The sequence below is a fragment of the Tinamus guttatus genome, unplaced genomic scaffold (genome assembly GCF_059628265.1).
Source record: "Tinamus guttatus ecotype Peru unplaced genomic scaffold, ASM5962826v1 Tinamus_guttatus_pri_ptg000542l, whole genome shotgun sequence".
In the NCBI taxonomy this organism is placed as follows: domain Eukaryota; kingdom Metazoa; phylum Chordata; class Aves; order Tinamiformes; family Tinamidae; genus Tinamus; species Tinamus guttatus.
This window is the reverse complement of record NW_028289076.1, coordinates 555,222-577,500: the sequence shown is the minus strand read 5'-3', so window position 1 is coordinate 577,500 and position 22,279 is coordinate 555,222. Positions and strand designations below refer to the sequence as shown.

Sequence of the window (22,279 nt, the reverse complement as noted above, 5' to 3'; positions counted from 1 at the left end):
TTGGCTAGGAGCCCTTTCTGCACATTTTCTATATTAATATCAATGGGGATTTAGTCTATTAAATTCAAGTAGTACATGGTGCATGTGTGCAGCTCCTGCCAACACTATTTTTCAATATAAATGCTGTGCATATTTGTTTTAAGCATCAGTATCACAACATGATTTGATGATTATGAGGTGTTCTGGGCTTTCTGTATAAAAATTCTTCCCATTTTAAATCTTTTCTTCTTTTTATATTTTTTAAAAAATGTGGCTGTAAATCATTTATTTAAACTTGCAATTACAAAAACATCAAAGCCTGAGTATGCTATAGTCTAATAAAGTCATTTTAATTTAAATTATAATGCTGAAATATTTCTGTTGCTGAAGTTAAGAAGCAGGTAGGAACACCCAACAATGGGGAATTATTAGCTAATTACCTGGAATGAGCACTGAAATGATAAAACAGCCTTTTGAAGCTGCAGCTCTTTTTGCAGGTGCAGAGATAATGTTTCTTTTCAGCTTAATACAGTTCATTTCCAAGTGAAAAACTGATCTGAGTGCTGGCTAAAAAGATGTTTTCCTTTCTTTTAATCTGTAATTGTAAAATCAGTATAGGGGGCTAAGACACTGTCTAAACCTTGAATGATAGAAGGTCTAAACCTCCCCAGAGCCTGTGACTTCTGCTTGCAGCTGCCTCAGCAGCACTTCTCTCTTGTGCATCATCCAGGTCACGGTGACCATAGGCAGCTGATTAATTCCACTAACTTAACTAAAGAATTCCAGATTTTTTATTTCAATAAATCAGTTATCTCTTGAGGAAGTTCTTTTTATGCTTATGCCTCTAGCAGATTTAGTGTAATTGTGCTGAACTGAAACTTTTCAAATACCATTTTTCTTCACTCTAAATGCTTTCATCCAAATACTGCTTCACAGTTCTAAACCAAACACTGTACCATACCAGCCCTTGCTATGTGATGTAACTATGATGAAACTAAGTGAAAGATAGACAATTTAATAGTCAAATAAGTTTTTCTTTAGTAATTTCACAAAATAAAATACTTCTGTGGAGGTCTGAAAAGAGTTCATGTTCCAGAATGCTGTTTTTTTTGCCTATCTTAAGAGGAGGAAGTGATAGTAAAAGTTACTTTTCATTGTTGTTTTTAAAAGCTTCACAAGAGAGTCCCAGCCCATCACTCTATGGCACAAGTCAGTAGTAAGGGGTGCCTGGATTACCCTAGTATCAGTGCGTTGATAATGCTGCCAAGGCAGGAAGCAGTTTCCCACAGTGTTTGACTGTCTGCTCTGAGGTAAAGGAGACACAATTCCACTCCAGTCCCAAATCTGGCAAGAGACAGGGCTAAGGATGACCCCAGAGTAGGCACCAAATGCACCACTCGGGGATCAGTAAGTATTTCCAGTACAATATCTGACCAGGGTGCAATGCAGACAGTGACCCAAGTTCTCTGGAGCCTTGACAGGAAGGTAAAAAAGAAAAAATACTTTAAGCCATATCAGCCCAGGAGGAGGAACTTAGTCCTCCAGGTGATTAACTCTGGAAGCTCTGGAACATGGGATTTTATTGTAATCCTTATCTTCATGTGTAACTGCAAGTGTTAGGAGCATGCTGAGAGCAATCCCCTTCTCCCCAGCCCCCTGAAGGAAGGGGACAGAGGCAACATAAAGCCACAGATCCTAAGGCTTCTAAAGATCTATAAGTATTAACTGCAGTCACAAGGGGCAACGAGGGGCTTTGCTGCTCGTAAGGAACCGCTGCTCCGTAGAAACACGGGCTCCGGATGTCAGGAAAGGTGAGGTAGGCTAAGGCTGTGCTCTTGCCCTTTTAGAGATATGGAGCTCAGGCCTGGTTTCCTTGTAGCACTTGCATTTCCAGGCTCCCGTTTTTTCATGCACACTCACCTCAGCCGAGCCCTGACCCTCTAATGCGGCCGCCGCTTGTGCTCAGCCCGCTGCAATAGCTGTAATTCAGAAGGAGCAAAACAGGTTCATCCCCGTGTGGGCTCCTCATTGATTTCTGATTCCTTCTGCTCCATCTCTGGCGCGGGAGCCCGCGCGCCGCTGCGGCGCTCCCCTAACGTGCGCGATGCTCTTGCAGGCCAATCTGCCCCTGCTCCAGCGGGAGCTGCTGCACTGTGCAAGGCTAGCCAAGCAGAACCCAGCCCAGTACCTCGCTCAGCACGAACAGCTGCTTCTGGATGCCAGCACCACCTCACCTGTTGACTCCTCAGAGCTGCTTCTCGATGTGAACGAAAACGGGAAGAGGCGAACTCCAGACAGGTGAGAGCGCCGGGGTCGCACGGGCCGGTGCATGCACGGGGGCAGCTCTGCTGCTTTGCCCTGGTTTCACGTGTCCTTACCCCTTTGCAGTGGTGAGATTGCAGCTGTGCATGAGTGCATGTGTGTACAGACGTGTGAATCAGTGTGTGGCTGTGGCTGTGTGTACACAGATACGCACACACTGACGCCAGACAGCAGGACCCTGGGCTTGCACGTGACAAGCCCAAGGAGCCAATGTGGCCGTATCTAAATAGAAATAATGCAGAACAGACACAGCTATAGTAACTATTTGGTGCATAGTGTTTCTGCACAGCTTAAAGTGATTAGCAGATCATTCCAGCTCTGTATGTAAATACTTTGTATGGAAGGCTTTGCTGCAATAAATATTAAATAGAGGGCGAATAGATCGGCACTTATATTGGGAAGCACAAGGCAAGCTCCAGAGCACATCCAGAGCTTTGATTCCTAATTCTGGTCTGCTGTGTTTTACACAGTGCATTAGGATATGTTTAACATTTCTTTCAAGCAGAGTTGTTCACTGAAATCAGTTGTATTGCTGAGCAGAGGAAGGTTCCCTGTGAAAGCAGAGAGCAAGTGAGCACATGTGTGTTTGTGTTACACTAGCTTTAGGGAGCTGGAACCGTTTTCTCTTTTTCTTATTTGAATAAACTTCTGTGTTTAGTATTACAAGAAAATGACTCTTGTGGTTATTTGTTTTTAGTTGCCTTTTAGTTGCCTTTAGTTAGAAATTCAGTTGGCATGTAAATATTACCTTTGGGAGGCCCAAATACTGTATTTTTGCTAGTTTTCTTTGCCACGAGTGCTCTGACAAATGCCTCTACCTGCATGCACAGGATATTGCCAGGGTCCTGGTTATCTCTGAAAGGAAAAAGAGCAAGATTTGCAAAGCCTCCAGAGATTGCAAGTTTTGTACAGGTGACTTTTTTGTGTATAGACAGAGAGTGATAGCATAAAACAGGAAATTTAAGAAGAAAACAAAATCTGAAGGCTGTTGAGGCTCATAGACTGAAATTCAGCACCAAATATTTGAGCATATTTGTGCATTAGAGATTCATGATTCAGAGCTGCTACTTCTAAAAAATGTCTCTAGTAATATTTGAAGCTACTCATAGCAGGAATTGAACAGTAAAAATATTAAAGTAACGTAGCCATTAGATAAAAGAAAGGGTTTGAAATGCATTTGCCTTTGGTCATATTTCACTTGCTTATAGAACTGAGGAAAGATGCCTAATTTTCAGAAATTATCCTTGTAGTTTGTTACTCCTTGGAAAGGGAAGACTGCAATTCAGCCCTGTGTAGCAGAGGGGCTGCATATCCTCAACCATTGCAGAGTAGTGTACCAAAACGTGTAGAAACAAAATGTTCTGTGTATTATTCTGTGACTTAACTTAAATATGAGCATGGTAAAGACCAATGTCAGATGTAGAGTGTTGTGTCTTCTCCAAACAGACAGACACGCATTGAAATATCTCTTTAAGTCGGTGAGGTCTTGGTTAACAGAGAATGTAGAAGAGGGACATGCCTTCCCGATAGCTTTCACTAAAGTACCATTTCCTGAGGAATGAAGGCCTTCCTCATACTCCTTCCAGCTCTGGGAGTCTTGAATTCCTTTCGGTTTAGTAATACAGCCTTGGGGTGAAGGCTGGAGAGTTTTACAGAGTGTTGTGGTTGAGGATGGTCACCTCGGAGATGGGACTGGTGAGTTTGATGGCCTTGGTTTGCAGAGAGGCTGAAATCCAGGTTTCTGTCTCTGCTGGTGGCTCTGCATGGGCTCACTGTGTCCATCTCGTCTGGCTCATCCGAGCTTTGCATTAATCTAGCGGCTGATCTGAGCTTTAGGCTGATCAGAGCTTGGTGTTGCCAGCACTTTAAGCAGGATCAAAGTACATCTTCTGCATGAGGCCTCCAAAGCAACCCAAGTAGACAAAGACTCAGTTTATGAATTCCAAGTGAACCATGAGAGAAGGACCAAGACAGCCTAGGGAAGTTGTGCCTGGCCTGAGCACATCAGGTGGCAGAATAAGCCTGTTTTGTGGGTGGAAACACAGTGTGTATAGCCTCAGAGGTGCCTAAGCAATTAAGCAGTAGTTTTTGTGGACTGCTTGAAATTAGATTCCTTGATTCTGTAAAAGTAGTATTTCTGAAACATATATCCTTTTGTTTTGACCAGAGGTTGTTTGATTGCTGTCAAAGATGACCTTAAAAGACTGCCTAATTTACCTATTGGAATAGTTCCTTAAGTCAAAAAAGTAAGCACCGTTTTTGGAGTTTCAATATCAATGTGGACCCCATTGCTGGTTAGTTGTGGCTGGGTCTCCACTGACTGTGATCAAAGTTATACAGAAAAGGAACAACTGTAGTTTCAGCTGAATCAGGACCAGTGGAATAGTCTTGTGCACCCAAAAATATCTGTACTGCAGATTCAGTAAAATGAACAGGAGCCTGTTGGAAAGGTTCTGAATTTGAGGGTTTGCGTGGGAGTATTTCCCACTCTTCATGGGAGTTTGCATGCCTTTCGGTTTGGATAATACAAGGAAAGCCAACCCCCAAAAAGCTGTCCTCAGGCCCAGATCATGCTTAGACCCACTGAGTATTGAAATCCAGTATTGCCTTGCTTAATGTTCATTAAGGTATTGATTAATTTTAATTTTTTGTAGAGTGTCAGAAGGAAACATCTGGAGGAATATGTCTTTTGTTTAGATCTCGGGGTAGTTTTTAAATGCACTGATAAATATATAGTGGGAGTGGCTGCTACTACTCTGTTGCTAAAATATGAAAAAAAAATCATGACTAGAAGGCAATGCCTTTTCAGGGGAACTAAGTGCAAATAGAACATTTAAGAGAGATGCCTCTCACTAAAGTAAATGGCATTATCTTCTTCACTACCCCTGGGGGATGGCTGCCTAAATAGTACGTGTATTTTATATATACACCTATGTTAGATGCACACACAAATATATTAGAAAGAGGTACACACATTCTTCCATATTTACATTATTCTTTTAAGAACAAATGAAGGCCTGCTGTGATTCCAGCAGAGGTGAAATTTTGCAAGGGATTCGCACTCAGAGCAGAATGTGTGTGTGGTGCATAAACACATGCACCTCTTGTGTGTTTTTTGGTTTTGTTTTTGTTAAAATACACCTGCATATAGTATTTTTCTGCTTATATTTTCAGAATCTTGTTTGCATTTGCATTTTCTAGTGCTAGTTATTTATCTGCATACCCAAATCTACTGTATGTGAGGTTTTATAGAGCAATCTGACAGCAGAGCTTCATGTTTTAGTGAATGTTTTCTTGGTGCATATGGTCTGACACGGATGAGCAGCCACGGTGAGATTTTGGAGTCTATTAAACTAGCTCATTAAAAAGATCAATCTGTTTCTGTAATAACACTGGGAACCATCAGTCACTGCAAGAGAGAAAAACTGACACCTGAGGAGACAACACATTTTGGTAATTTGTTCATGACATGTCATGAACAAAGTGTTCACTATATTTTGTTTACAACTTTTGGAGTTTACATTCTCCTGTAGTAAAGCAAAAGAACTTGGGCCAATATGAGTTTTTATTTTGGGGAATGAATGCCTAGTTGTAAATAACAGGTTTCTAAATACTTTACTACAAAAGACATTTTTTGCTATTTAGTCATCCTTTGAGGTTGCTGGGAAAAAGTGTGTGGCAAATGAGCGAGTTATGTAGTGACTACATTTATGTTACCTACAAACCAGATATAGGAGATTCTTAGGCAAAAAAAGTCTGTTACCATGTGTCTACCATTGAGAATGGGAAGAAAATGAAAGTGTTTATGGTTGTTTTGTGGCTTCAGAAAGTGGCACTTCGTGTGCCCTCAGTGCCCTGACACTGAATTGATACGGAAGATATCTGGGCACAGGGGCCAACTTTGATGCTTCTTTTAGGCAAATTCTGTTATTTCAAGAAGCTGCTAAGTGTCATGATTAATGAGGTGAAGGATGCTCAAGAGATCTAGCAGCTATGCTCCTTGGAAGCCTGCGTAATTATGACAATTTTTAAGAAAAAAATCTTGATATAAATAGTTAACATGGCAATATTCATCTCTTCATCTTCATCTCACGTGGTACTCTAAACAAAAAATATTTTTTCCCTAATAGAACATTAGTACTCCTTTGGTCATCAGGCTGATATTGGCAGAAGTCCAGTTTAAATAAAAGTAGCTTGCATAAATAGTGGATAAGGACTTTGTCTTGGTTTTATAAGTTGACTTCTCTATTCCTAGAAATTGGTGTAATATTCTGCATCAGATGAAAGTTAATTTTCCAGTCTTTCATGATCTTATTTTTTATTCAGGAAATTACCTATAAATTGAAGTGATAACTTAAAAGCAACATAAGCTGTTTAAAGTGGGTACAGGATAATCACTAGCACCTACTTTGCTATCCCTAATGCAGGCAAATAATGATTCCGAGAGAAACTCATCTCTCTGCTGTTTATAGCCAAAGGACCCCATCTTTTTAATATTACCAATTTTCTAAATGGCTGTGCGAATATACACACAGCTTTGAATACACATCAAGGAAAGAGTTGCCAATATGATGCAAGACATATCAAGAAAATGTATCAATTAGGCTTCCTACACATTTAATGTGATTTCCTGTCTATATCTTGTTTTACAAACTCTGATTTTGCTGCTTTGTAAAATCAGATGGTTCTGGCTGAAAATTATGTTTTTTGAACCCAGGACTGTTTTGTTTCAGTACTCATATGGGTCTGCTGTGGAACAGGAATGCTGCCTCGGGCACCTCGGGAAATGTCATGGTCCCAAGGGAGTGGGAAAATGAATCCAAGAAGAATGAGTAAGACTGTGATCAAAAAGGGAGGCAGAATAGTAGGTTGAGGTCAGGCCTTCTAAAGCATTGACTAGTTGTCTTTTATAACTGTTTTATTCAGTATATTCAGTTGTAGTGAATTTGCCAGTGATTTCTTTTGTGATGAGACTTTGGAAGTCATAACTTCACAGCTACCTTTTTCTATATTTTATTTAGTCAGAAATATTAAAGCAGTTTATGTACAAATTCTAGCATTTTGCTAAGTAGCTTTTTTGGACAGTGTAAAAACAAATTGTGGAATTAGGGTTTCAACACCCAGAAAGCAATTGACAGGCATTATGCAACATAATAACAAAAATAGGAATTGAATTTCGGTAAATGCATTTCCCATGGTAATGTTAGTTTCGATGTTAGTTGAAGTAGGGGTTCTAGAAGAAAATGGACGTGCTGATGTATTGTCCAAATTGCTACACTGCATTGCAATTAAAGTGCAGAGCATTAAAAATAGCCCAGAAGTACCTGTACAATGAGGTGCAATTATCAACATTTGTAATAAATATACTGTTTTGGCATCTAACTGCATAGAAAAAAGCAAAAGCACACTTCCTGGTTGTTTTCCAGGGCCCCACGTTTTGTTTTCTGCTTTGCTCTTCCTACATTGAACTATTTGAAATAGTTGAGGAAGATGATTATTTATTTACAATTTCATTTTTCCTCCATCCTTGTTAGGGATGGTTCTAACTGCCACTCTGAAATTATTTTTTTCAAACAATTTTAAAAAATAAAATCCTGTCCTTTTTACTACAATCCTGCAGTTGTTTTTGGAACGAGTTATAAACCCCAGTTGACCAAAGTGTTTCTTTTATCTCTCTGTTAAAAATAATGATAGTTGTCCTGCTGTACTGGTGTAAAATTCTCCTCCCTTCACCATAATTAAATATAATAAAATGTATATTTTTGCCTGCTTCACTGGCATTACTGACTGTGGTGAGATTCCTGGAAAATCTGTCTTTGTTCCTCCTGAAAACAGTGGAATTGATCTTTTCATGTCCTCATGGTAATTGCTAGTCCTTACTTTGATCCCCATGGACATTGGCAAAGCTTTGGCTTCTCTCTTTCTCTGCCCGTTGACATTAAAGGAGGTCCTAGTGAGACACAGCCATGAATACACTGGGTGTTTCTCTAGAGATGGTCACTCATGGTTGCCTTGCTTGGTGGGGTGGTTTGCTGAAGAGGGTTAGTTTACTTTTCCTCTTTGACAGCAGGCAAATAATTTAAGAAAATTTGTTCAAATTTACCTTCCTGTCAAACTGCCAAAGATTTTTGTTTCTAGGGAGATTTTATGTCATCCATAAATCGTGGAGGAGGAAGTTCTCAGAGAGCTATACTGGAACTTAGGTTATATGACTTCATAAAATGTTTTTCAGCTTTTAGACAACTTAGACTTTTTTTTTTTTTAAGAAAAGCAGGATTTCCTCATCTGTTTGATAAAGATTTTTGGAGGGAGGGGCTGAACAGTTTGAAATATTTACATTTAATAACTCTTCACAGCTAGTCTTTTGTAGGTTTTGGTCATTGCACTGGCATCAGAACTATTCTATGTTGAAACAAAGCTTCCCTGAAAGCAATTGTGAAGCCAGTAAAGTAACTAGCTTTTCTTTCTACTTTGTTTTATTGGAAAATTAATTCAGTGCAAATTCCAAGCTCTCGCCTTCATGGACAGAGGTTAAAGATTAGTGTTGTGATCATTAGCATTATATTAGCTGAGTTGGTCTCCTTATGTCCAGAGTTCAAACTGAAATTAGAAACACTATTACTTTGGGCCTGACAGTAACTTTCATGTCACTCTCTGAAGGTACCTCCGGATAAAGCGCTGCCGGTTACGGTGTATTGGGGTGGAGAATCTTGAAGGTTATTTAAGTAGGTCTTTCTGTGAAACTAACAGCAGGCCCAGCACCTTGTAGTGAAATAGCCAAGGTGCTACAAAACCTGTGAAGAAAACATTTCTTCTCGAGTCATTCTTGCCCACGAGACTGATCTGAAAAGCTTCTGTTACCATGTTGTTCTGGTCCTGGAGGTTAAATCATGGTGGCGTAACTTAGAGCGCAGGTTCAGCATGCTGAACACACAGCCTAGACTGTGTGCTGTCCTCTGCAGAAAAAGATATTTCCTAAATATAAAGGTTCTCCTAGTCACTGTGTTCAGTAGTAGCATTAAGAGTGGCTGTAGCTTGGCCCTTTGCTTTGTGCATGATTTGATCACCCTGTGGCTTCAGCAAATGCTGCTCTCCCTCCACTGCTGCTTTTTAGGCTGTTCCATGGGAAGGGCCACCTGCCCAGTATTTGTTAAGCTCCAGGGGTAGTTAAACAGGGTGAATGTGTCATTTGTACATTTTGAATGAGCATGGTTATTAAAAGTTGTGCGAAACCACATTTGGAGCACAGATAAAGAGTAAACTTCAGTTCTTAAAGCATCGTGTGCATGTGGGGGTGCATGTGTCTAAATAGCCCTGCTCACAAAGGGCTATAATAAAAGTCCCTTTGCTTCCTTTTGCAGAACCAAAGAAAACGGCTTTGACAGAGAGCCTTTGCACTCAGAGCATCCAAGCAAGCGGCCCTGCACTATTAGCCCAGGCCAGCGGTACAGTCCAAATAATGGCTTATCTTATCAGCCCAATGGTCTGCCTCATCCCACGCCACCTCCACCTCAGCATTACCGTTTGGATGATATGGCCATTGCCCACCACTACAGGGACTCATACAGACACCCCAACCACAGGGACCTCAGGGACAGAAACAGACCTATGGGTAAGGCACGTTGATTTGCTGCGTTGTTCTTGACAAGCTGCTGTTTTCCTTGTAATTATACTCTCTCTTCTGGTTTGGGGCTTTATTTTTTTGATGATAAAATAGACCCGCTCGTCACATACAGCCTTTGTGGATGATTGTCCATCTAGAGGCTCCCAATGGCCTGGTTATTTCAGGCTTGACTAAACAGAGCCCTTTCTTGTCTTGAGTGCCACGTTTGTGACAGCAACAAACGTGCTATAAATTTGTTTCGGTTTAGGCAGGAGGGAAGTTGTTAGCCTTTGGAGGCATGTTCCTTGGGTGACATCTCAAGGAGCACCTCACTTGGTGATGTGTGGAGGCCTCCAGCAGGAGCAGCACAGCCCGTGCAGGCCTGCACTGGCAGCACATTTTGCTTCATGAAGATGTCTGAATACCTGGGATTTGCCTGACTTCACATCCACACATACTATTTTTTTCTTCCTTTAAACAAATCTTCAGTCAAAGAGGGACATTTACAAATAATCAGCAGCTGTAGAGAGGAGTCTAAGCAGAAAGCAAGTGTCACTTCCTAGGAGTGCTGATGGTCTTGGTTCTACCGTGTGGTCAACTGCTACATTTTAACCACATGTGATTTAAACATCTCTCAAAGGATGAACCCTCAATGATTGTGTGTTGATATGGTAATAATCACTGCATTTAATGAAATAACATCCAGCTTATACTAATATTTTTTCAGCTCTTCGAAGTACTGCTAGTGTTTGATAAAGTTGATTATCAGATATTGTCTCGCTCACTTCTTCAAATAGTCCAAATGAAATAAATATATATTAATGACGTATGTAGTCAGAAGAGATCATGTTCTTAACAGGTCGTGTGGTGACCAACAGAGCTTACAAATACTGGAGACAGTAAATTCAGTAAAATGGAGGGAGTGAGGGGAAAAGTTCTAAAGAGAACTTAGGCCTAAGTTTTTCCATTTATTTTTATAGTGATATTTCTGTAACAAGACCAGGAATGTTTTTTTTATGAATTTAAAAATAAATAATAAAATCTGAAACTTATTAGAGGTGTTATCAGGATGAGAGTATCTAATTTTAAATATTGGAATAACTGCACTTTCCTAATAAAATAAAAATTAAAATTTGTGCCATTACTTCCCTATTTTTCTTCACATTAAGACTAATTTTAAACTTAAGGAAAGCTTGAGATCCATATAACCACATAAAAAGAAGAATGACTATGAAATCATAACTCTTTCAAATATATTTGAGAATGAATTCCATTAAGTTAGAGTAATGATTGCTAAGGAATCTGTTTGACATTACATTTGTTATCAAAAATCTTCAGTTTTACCTTTTCATTCAAAGATGATGGCAGTTAATTCTATGTATATTTTAATAAGCTAAACCAACCGTTGCTGTTAGAGCACCATAATAAAGCTACCCCAGAATTGAGTTAAGCTAGTTTAAGTGAATAGAACAGTGGCAAAATAGATGTTTGATGCTGTAAAACATTTAAATATGTCTTACATTCTGTGTATTCTTTTTATCAGTGGGTTTAATCGTTTAAGGAGTACCTATGTTTAGTTAACGTTTTTACATAATCTGTGCTGAGATTGGTAAACTTCAAGTAACAGGTATTTCTGATTCTAAGGAATGTCTGCAGAACCTTCCTTAAAATTTGCGTGCTTAGCAGCAGATGACTATAGTAGGTATCTAGCTTCTGTGTGCAGGTGCATCTGGAAGTGCACATGTATACATATGCATGTATATATATGATATGTATGTTGCCACTTATATCCTCAAGACTCTGTTTTCTTCTTTTTTCCCCCTAGAGGACTACCAACACTGTAAACATGATTTGCTCCTTTTTGGCAGGGTTGCATGGCACACGTCAAGAAGAAATGATTGATCACAGGCTAACAGACAGAGAATGGGCAGAAGAATGGAAACACCTTGACCATGTAAGGACGACTATATGTAAAAGTGACTGAAGGGAATTCTGTATGCCATAAGCAAAACCAAGTTAAATAGCATATAAAGCATAACTTTTTCTTTTAAAACAAACCTGCATCCCAGGACAAGTTTTCAAAGTATTGGTGACTAATATGTGAGCCTGATGTTCCCCATTAGGTAGCTTATATTTGCCCTTGCTGTTCAAATGCTTGTTGCTGAATCCTAATTGCTATAGAATGCCAAATGCAGATAGGATGTTGCTCTCTGAAGCCTGGATTTGGAACGGATAGAATGGATAATCGTATTTGTTCTTTGAATTTATTAGCTCTGATAATGTTAGTTGGCAACAGTTCTGTGCCACATAACCCTGGGCTGCTGTGGTGCCCTGTCCCACTAGTGATAGGTCTACAGTAATTTGAGTGTTTTCATCCTCTTTCTTTCCCTTTTGCCCATAAATTCACATCTATATAGATTAGGATCACCAGCTAAAGAGATGTTTTTCCATATACATTTGAAGGACCAGTGAGAAACTCTTTCACTAGTAGAACTCAGGCATTCAGCACATAAATATTTTCTTTATATGTTAGTCAGTTTGTGAGTTCATTTTTTGTTTACTGAGTGTTCTTTTTTATTTCTCTCTTCCACCACTGTGGACAGCTGTTAAATTGTATAATGGACATGGTGGAAAAAACTAGGCGATCTCTCACTGTGCTCCGGCGGTGTCAAGAAGCAGACCGTGAGGAGCTGAATTACTGGATACGGCGGTACAGTGATGCAGAAGATTTAAAAAAAGGCGGTAACAGCAGCAGTAGTCATTCCAGACAGCAGAGTCCAGTGAATCCGGATCCAGTTACATTAGGTACAGTATTCTCCCTTAAATTTTTTTATCAGTCTTGTATGAGCTAAGTGGCAGGTGAAGTTCAGATTTGTCCTTCTGATTCTTCCTCCTTGATGGGGATGAGGTCTTCCTCTGTGCTAATTACTGAATTCACTCCAATTTCTGTGCTCTAATAGTCTTGTTTGCATGTGTCGTGGTTTGGGGATCTTGGTGATGCTTGGGAATTTGCTTTCCATTCAGCAGTGTAGGAGGGTGGTGGAGTGGGAAAACAGAATATTTTGGCTCGCACTCCCTTCTCTCTCTCTTTCCTGCCAATGTTATAAGCAAAACTTTAGGTGCTTCTGGACTGCTAGCTTTAACCTTCTAAATAGACTGAGACTTGGAAAATATCTGTTTTAAAGAAATAAAGAGACATACAAAGATGCTGGCACTTCTTAGCTGTCCTTGGTTTGAATACAACAAACAACAGTCCCACCGGGTATTGGCCGTTGTCCTCCCTGAACGCCCCGGTCTCTCTCATCTGCAGCTCCTGCAGGTGTAGCTGAGCCACCCCGGGCCCTGTTCCGGTTGTAGTTACAGCCTCACCGAGCTCAGGTCAGGCTACAAAGCCCACTTAACAAGCAGTCCAGGTAATGGACCAAAATGCCTCAAAATTGGCTTGAGATGACTGCTGTATAAATACAAGCATTTGTTCTGTGTTCTTCCAGTAATTCCTTAATATTATTTGGACTGCTTCTCCCATCCCGTTACTTTTATGGCAAGTGGAAGGTGTAGAGAGAGATATCTCAGTGGTGCCTTTTAATTGCTCTCTGTTCCTTGGAAGAGAGCAACAAACTAAGATTCTTGATCTATAATTTGACTTTCACACACACACAAAAAGGCCGTATCAAATGCCCTCTGCCTGCGGTCATCATAAACTCTGGTCATTAGAAGAATTGAGTATGTATGGTTAAAAAAACATTTTGAGTCTATGTTCTTTTTCTCCTCAAGAATAGCTTTTTAATTCTAAAATCTATTTAATAGCATATACATAATTTTTTAAAAAATGCCCTCTGCACAGTCCTATTGGTAAATCAGTAGAGCTCTTACTGTAATATTTAGTGCTTCTTCATAACAAGTGAATCTCCCTCCCTCCCTCCCTCCTTCCCTCCCTCCCACCCCCCTTCCTTCCTTCCCTCCCTCCCTCCCTCCCTCTCTTTCTCTCTCCCTCTTTCTCTTTCCCTCTTTCTCTCTCTCTCTCCTTTTTTCTCTCCTTCTTTCTTTCTCTTCCTTCCTGCCTTCCTTCCTCCCTGCCTCCCTTCCTTCCTTCTTCCTTCCCTCCCTCCTTCCCTCCCTTCCTCCCTTCCTTCTCTCTTTCTTTCTCCCCTTCTTTCTTTCTCCTTTCTCCCTCTCTCCCTTTCTTCCTTTCTGACTTTCTTTTTCCTCAATGATTTAAGCCAATGGGATTATAAATTAGCTTTAGGCAGTGAAAGGAGGGGTTATGGAAATGCTGTTCCAAGCTTCACTAATAAGTCTAGTCTCTAGAGAAGCCCTTCTCAGAAAGAAGCGTTCAGGTAATGGCTTGTATGAATAGTATTAAATGTAATGTACAGAAAGACTCATAAATATGACATCTGAAATGTTCATCACGTCTGCTGCTTCTGAAAAAAAAGCACTTGTGAGGAAGGCCCTAGATCAAAACAGTGCTACCCATCTATAGTAAAGCTGTAATGCAAAAAGAGCCAGACCATCATTCCTATAAGGATATTTTTCTTTGCTTCTGTTTTTTAAATGTAGTTTGTAAGTAGAAAGGTGAGAGTGTTTTTTTTTTTTTTTTTTTGTAATTTCCTCCAAGAAACTGAAACTCAAGACCATTCATCAAAACGTTATAGATGATAATACAATCCAGGAAAGATGGAATAAAAATGCTTATTTTCTTGATAAAATGAAGAGCAAACAAATAGAAAAAAAGAGTCATTTTGCTTGGCTGTGTATTTGTCAAGATGAATTCTTGGAACCAGCAAAGCCTAATTCCCTAAAAAGACAAATGACACAGCCTGTGGCAGCGTTATATGGCATTATATGACACAACAGTTATGTCCGTGGTGTTATGGCTGCAGTTTAACTGGTTGGAGCAAGTCCATTTCATTCAAACACTCCCCTTTTAGTTAGTTGGTCTTAAAAACTACTTCCCTGGGCTTGAAGACATGTAACGTGTAATGCTTCAGTGATAGAGTATTTATATCTGTCATAAATATTGGTAAGAAATGCTTTATATCTGAAATGCAAGGCACAAGACACTTGAAATTTCAGAGTCTAAGAAAATCTAATCATTATATTTCCATAAATCTGGTAGTAATCTAGGTAACAAAATGAAAATACTGAAAATACAGGTGTAATGTAATTGAAGTCCTATCTGTGAGCCTCGACCCTGTTTTGTTGCGGTTTTTATTTTATTTTGGTTTTGAAGGGAGAAGGAAGGGAGGAGATGAAGGCACTGAAAAAATTCCTCCGATATTTTAATTAAAGTGCCAGAGCAAGTAAATATTGCTTTTTGCTGCAAGGATTCTAAATGTCAGTGATTCCCCTTTGTATTTTTTTTAACGAGGTAATCCACCCTTTAAAAATTGCCATCTTGTCATCTCCACTGGCAAGGGGGAAAAAAGGCTGCCATATGTCTACATTGTTTGTGCCTTTGTTTCTTTTTCAGTATGATTAAAATAGAATCAGTGAAGTCAGAAGTTCTCACTGTAAACATTATGTTCTCACTGAAGTACTGGGAACTGCAATTTAGCATAGGTAATTCGGATCCACAAGAAATTGGAAAAAATGCTGGTCATTTTGAATCAATAGACCTTTTTTATTACTGCAAAAGATTTTTGTGCTTCTTTTAGCTTGACATCTCTGCAAGAGATTTCTGAATTTGACAGTTCACAGTATTTTTCAATATTTTATTTGTTCAATATTTTTCTGGTGATATTTTTACGTGAGAAATCAAATGGAATATTTAATACTTAGTAATCCAGTTCATGCATTAGCAGCTTAAGAATCTTTATTTTCTACGTGTGTGTTGAAGGTAGGATAGGTCAATTCCTTTTAGTTGCAATTATAGATGTTTTTGAAAGTCTAAAAATGACTCAGGCTTTACATATCTGCACTTGATAGACTGTGGCGGTCTATGAAGTGAATAATACATGATCTCACTTCTTCATTTCTATTGAAGAATTTCAGTACTACAGACTACGAGACTGAAACTTCATCCTTGCAGTGAATAATTACACGTATCAAACAATGTATATTGAAATACACCGAGTCGGATAAATTAAAGATGAGGGTTCTTCAGCATTGTGGGTTATAAACAAGATCTATAACCTTACTGAGTGCAGCCTGTGTCTCTAGATAAGTGGTGCAGATCGGAAGATCTACAATGATGTTGGTATTTTGTATCTGTTGAATTTATCTGACCGGAAAACTTACAAAATAGAGTTTGAAATCTCCAACTGGAGAGTGCCAGTGCCTGCAGGTTTTCCCCTAGGAAGCCAGAAGTCTCAGAAAGATAGGAATTTACCAAAAATACATAGGTTAACCACTTCTTAATATATTTGTAAATCTGACAAACATATTAGAGCTGGTCTATATTTTATCAAAGGCTGCTCACTCAAATACTTTCTCTGTTAGCCAGGACATTCCCGCTGACATGTCTGTACATGCAGCTAATATAAACTCTCCCCTTTGCCATTTGCAGATCATCAGCAGTGCTGTGCTATGTGTGGCATTCTCACCATGGACTGGCAGGAATGCTGTGAATACCACAGTAACATTTACTACTTGTAATTCCAGCATGTAAAGCCCCTGTAATCATGGTCACTGATGCTGTTAAATCTTGCTCTTAATCCACTGGCTACACTGGAGGTTCAGGCTGGATTGTGGCATCCCGAATTGCATGCGTAGAACTACAGCTGCAAAAACGTCTCTTTGTGTTCCCAGTATTCAAGTGCTATTTCCTTGGGCTAAGATAACTTTTATCAATTCCTGATACAACACTTGGTATTGTGGAGCTTAGCAAACTAGCTCATACGTGTCATAAAAGAAAGAAAAAATCTATAGTTGTCAGTTATTGGGAATTTGATCTTGGTTGGAGGTGATTCAGTAATACAGTACCTGCATGGTTTTCCTTTTCTTCTCTTTTGAAGAGACCAATTCAAACTGTGCTTTGACCATAGTTTCATGTGTGTTCAAAGAGTATTCGAACAGTTATAAAAATATCTTACAGGTGAGACAAGAGCAACGATGTGCATAAAAATAATTGAAACTCGCCCCTTCCCCTCTTCCCACCCTCCATTTAGCCAATTAGGCTGATTCACTATTAGGCTTCTTCAGGTTTGTATCTATATATTCGAGCTTTTGGAGTGGCACACTCTGGAACTTAACCACTATAAGCAAGGCAGTCAATAATGATTGCCCTTAATAGTTTTTTTACTTATCCTTTTGTCTCTGCAATGATGTGACATTTATTCTAGGGTGGAGTAAAATGAAAGTTGCATATGAGTATGGAAAGTATATAAGCACATACAAAAGCATGCGTTTTTCATATATGAAATCTATAGTTCTTTCAATATGATGTTTTCTTCATTGTAGCTTTTATTAGGCTCAAGCTCCAATATTCACTATGGCGTATAGGATATTTTTTTCACTGCCTGTTTTGAAAAATACAATCAATGCAAAAAGGTCCTCAAAGTATAAACTGCTCAGCTCCTTTTCTTGCTCTTTTGTCATTACAGGCTTGGATGTCATTATCCAGTGATTAAAAACCTTCATTCTTTCATATTTTCAGCCCCTCTTGAGTTCCTTCTTTGCAAATACGGATTACACTTTTTGATATTTTTCAGCACAACTTTTCCTTCAAGTCTTTCTTTTTTGTTGTTGTTGATTTTTGTCCTTATTATCAAGTGAAAGTTTGTGTCCTTTGGTCCTAGCTTTGGTCTCAGTTTCATTTTCCAGATCTGTATTTAAATCTACTGCTACAACTCTTCACATCTCCCTCTTTAAGTACTAGCAGTACCTCTTCTTTATCTTAAAATCTAAAGAAATAAGTCGTGTACAAGGCATCTGTGCCTGCTGAACCTTGGAAACCTACTCAATTGATTGATTGTCAATGATTCTTGTGCTTGTATGCATGCTTGAAATTAATACACCAGGGACTATATGGAATCTTACACCATATTGTGACGATAGGATGTATTTGTGGGTATTTTCTTTCTTATTAAAAATATCCAGGATGGAATAAAAATATTCTTTTTTATTATACTATTTTGTAAAACATATGATATTGTCCCCTGCTATTCAACAACAGGTGAGGAAAAGAACTGAGAACAATTCTTTTGCGTCTTTTTCTGATCTCTATTCTTTATCTTTATTCTTATGTGCCAGTCCATGGACTTTCTTCCTGAAAGGTAGATTTCAAACTAAAATAAAACATTACAAAAACTTTTTATATTTAAAAATTGCTTTCATTTTTACCTCATTTAGGCTTTTTGTAGGCAAGTTCTGATTATTCTGATGTATATATGCTTTTTCCTCTCCTTGATGTACTATTTTGTGTAGTCTGGTAGGAACCAAGCTGATTACGAGCTCTTAGCATGCCATAAGATGAATTTCAAGTAAATTCAGCATTGTCCATCCTATTCCTCTTCTTCTGCCTAATAACTTTGTTGCATTTTCACCATTAGCAAACTTTTATATTGTCTCTGACATGTAAAACCTCTTCCATTATCCCTTTGTATGTCAGCTGCCCTGTCGCTTCGGGTTATTCCAATTTTGTTTGATTTCGTTCTGTCTGCTTTCAGGCAGCATTTCCTTTGACTTCTGGGTGCTGCAGACATGCATTTAGTAGAATGCATTATTCCTCATTATGGCTTTTTTTCTTTGGTTTTATGTTTAATGTTTTAGTGACTTTGCTGAAATTCAGTGACTGGGTTTTTGGATTTGCTGCTAGACCTTCAAATCTTTAAGTTTTATTGAGTTTTATTTTCAGTGAGAATCTTCTGTGGTTCTTAATCTGAAACATACCTTAGCATAAAAATTAGATCCTCTGGTCGTGTCCTGTAGTTTTGTCCCCTAAAGGAGATTACTCTTTGGTTTTGTGATCTCATCATCACTGACTAAACAATAGCCATGCTAATAATATTTTTCTTGCTTGGAAAATATGTTTTTTATTATCTTCATAAGAGCTTCTTGTCTTTTTTTTTTCTTGTGTGTGTATTCTATTCCAGACTATGGGAAAGTATCTCACAAGTTTGGATTTAATTCTTATTGCAGAGGATCTCATTCCTCATGTAAATCATTTGTGGTTGGAATAAGAACTTGATTGATGTTTATGTTTTGGAAATTTCAACAATTAACTGGCAATCTGGTCATTTATGTCATTGAATTCCGTTTTTGGAAAGTCATGTGTACCAAAAATCAGCTCCACATCTCTGTTTTATTTTTGAGTATCGGGGTAGAGGGCTTGAATCAGAATTGTGATCCCCTTGGAGTAAGTAGTACCTTAAATAACATGTGGAAGAATCTAACAGAAAATATGACAAAAGATACAACAAAACTCTTACGTTGTCACATTTTGAGTCTGGCTGTATTTTGTAGTTATTCAGGAAAAGCAAACAAGCATGTTTTAATGCTTTACCTTAAGTTTCCCTGAGCTTTTCAATGTTTTCAACTGTTCCCATAATTCTTAAAACCTCCAAGGGATACACAATATTTGTAATTTACAGAATCATACAAGCCACCAGATTCTGCAAATTTCCATGTTTTCAGGATATACCTATCTCTATCATGGTGTTTAGTAGCAGTATGGATAGTTAGCTGTTTTGCAGCATCTTACGCACGTGCACACACACACAGTCACACACACACCCTTTATGCCTGAGAGGTGAGAAATTCTGCCCATAGAAATACATTCTATTTTCAGGCCTTACTTCAGTGATAAGCACAAGAGCTGGGGAAATCCACTCAGCTGCTTCTCAGATGGGAAGATCCAGTCCAGCCAGGCAGTGACTCCAGATACATGTGCTAGAAATTGCAAATTATCTATGGAGACTATGCAGGCATTCCCTGTTTTGAGTAGCTAAAACTGCACCTGGCATTTTCACCTTTGTTAACCACAGGAGGCTTAAGCAAACTAAATATTACAAACATTGTATCCACAATATTAAATATCTTTTTGTTTGTTTGTTTGTTTGTTTTTTTTTAGTTTCTATAGCCTACGGTGTATAAGGAGTACTACACGTATACGTATAATTGTTTAAAAAGCAATCTGTAAAACCCAACAATTCAGCCTTTTCTCATCCAAACAGCATGTTTTGATCATTATAATTTAATATAAAAAGGAATATTAAAAGGAATAAAAAATGCATATTAGAAGAATTGTGTTCACTTCAAGCAAAATTTCTAAAACAATATAAACTGTGAGCCTATCTGTATTCTGGTAATAAACTAAGCAATTTAATTTTGACAACTGACTTTGCTACAAAGGCACTAATAATTTCGGCGGTGTAGTCATTTTAAAATTTTGAATTTTGCTTGTATTACATAGAAAAATAATTGAACAGTTTAAAATTCTTATTTCAAATTTTATGTGAAAGGAGCACTTTTTCATTTGCTGAGAGTCTTCATGCTGAATTTAAGGCCAACATGAATTTTGTTCTGTATAGTCTGATCTGGTGTCTGAAGGCGGTATTAAGGATTTTACTGTGTTCTTGGGCTTTCAAAAAGGGGGAGGCAGGGAAATATCCATCTCAAAATGTGATTTAAAATCTGGGCGAATTATGAACTTCATCTCCTCTAAAGTTTTTTTTGGAATATGCATTTAAGAGCTTAAAAAGTGAAGTTAAAGTTTTTGTTTCTGAAAATCTTGTTGCTAACACAGCCTCTGTATAGGAGAGCGTAGTTGTGAACATGCAGAAACAGCCCTTTCTTTTCCTTATTTAATCACTGGAATGGCTTTTATGTGCCCTCACTCAGGTGAATGAAGCCATCCTGTTTCCCCAGACCAAAAGTGCCAAATCGGGACTGTCTTTTTAACTTCTCCTAAACATAACTATGAAGGATGAAGACTGTCCCTCCCTCTTGCAAAGCCAGCCTTAAAAACATGAAAACTGGCATTTAGAGTTGACTTTAAACACTGTAAAACCAAATTAAAGCAAATCGGTCCAAGCTTGGTTTAAGATGAGACATTCAAGGCCTAAACATTGACCTGGGCAATGTGACATCCGCGAGCCACGGCCACAGCATCCTTTCACTCTGTGCAAGGCAAACATTCCCGTGGTTTTGTGCGAGCGGTAGGCAGAGGGGAAGGGTGTTTCTGTGCCTTGTTGAACTGCCAAGCGTTGCTTATGGTGCTCTCTGTTTTTCCCTCTCCACCCCCTCCTCCTGTAGAGTCACATCGGGAATTCCTTCACAGGCCTGCTTCTGGATACGTGCCAGAGGAGATCTGGAAGAAAGCTGGTAAGAACTGTTTAAAAACACGAGCTCACTACGCTGGCAGCTGCGTGCAGTTGTTCAGGCGCTGACGGGCGGAATAAAGAGCCTTCTAGTAACAAGAAGAACTTGCATTTAGCAATCTTAAACCCGAACTGATCAGAACCTGAAATAATCTTTATGATAGAAGCATCTGCTGCCGTTGTTAAGGGACTATCAGTATTTCCATTAAGTGCCCCTGTTTTCAGGGGTTATAAGGTTTTCAGGCTGAAATGTGATATTGCTAAAGTTTTTAGTCTGTAAGTAATTAAAAAAAAAAAAAGATTTTCTGTGTGGGTATTTTAAAAGCTTCATGATTCTTACCTAGTGAATCCCAAAGGAGAAAAAAATACCCCTAAGTGAAAGAAGTTCATATCTGTAATGTAAAAAATCTTAATTTTAAAAAGATTTTTGTGCCTGTCAGCCAGCAGTGAAGTCTGTGCTCGTAAACCTATTAAGTTTTGCTTTTTTGATGCTAATATATTGGCTACCTTATTTTTCACAGGGACGGAAATTAGCTTTTGATTAAATGGCAAACATGCAGCAGTTTTGGTGCTTTCTGATCTAAACACCAGTAGCTGCTGCTATTTGATATACGAGAGTAAATACAGAGCACCCATGTATAAATGTTATGCTGGTGTATTCTTGCAGCATACACCAAGTTTTGTTGTCTGTGTAAGGTGGGTTCATCTTTTGAAGTCTGTATTTGTCAAAATGTAAAACTACTATTCTGGAATTATTGCACTTTACATAGTAAATAACAATTTAATCAAAACCTGTTTTTTTTGGTCCAAGGAAAATACAGCTTTTATAATGCAATGCTTTTGCATGCCCAAATGCAATTTTTAATTTTAGTTTCCCATATTGGTTAACATCTTAAATGAAAAAGAAGAAAATGTATGTAATCCCAGGACATCTAATTAAAAGCACTATTATTCAGTGGAGTTTCAGAAAACTATTTTTTTCTTGCAATATATATGTTTTAATTATTATTTAACATACCAGGTGATATATAATTCAAAAGTGTCCTGTACAGTGGAAGAAAAACCGTTAATTCATAAGGTAGGAATACAATTTGACCAAAGCTATGGGCCTCAA

The 22,279-nt window shown here is 38.5% G+C and overlaps 1 protein-coding gene across 5 annotated transcripts in view; it reads left to right on the top strand.

Annotated features, from left to right (window-relative positions):
- RUNX1T1 (RUNX1 partner transcriptional co-repressor 1) overlaps positions 1–22,279 on the top strand; it is a 107,298-nt gene that overhangs the window by 69,172 nt on the left and 15,847 nt on the right. For all 5 annotated transcript variants that reach the window (XM_088534117.1, XM_088534120.1, XM_088534116.1 and 2 more), the window contains exons 5-9: positions 2,096–2,277; positions 9,663–9,913; positions 11,773–11,858; positions 12,508–12,709; positions 21,101–21,169. In XM_088534117.1, the coding sequence (XP_088390243.1) occupies positions 2,096–2,277; positions 9,663–9,913; positions 11,773–11,858; positions 12,508–12,709; positions 21,101–21,169 (790 nt within the window). The remainder of the gene's footprint in view (positions 1–2,095; positions 2,278–9,662; positions 9,914–11,772; positions 11,859–12,507; positions 12,710–21,100; positions 21,170–22,279) is intronic.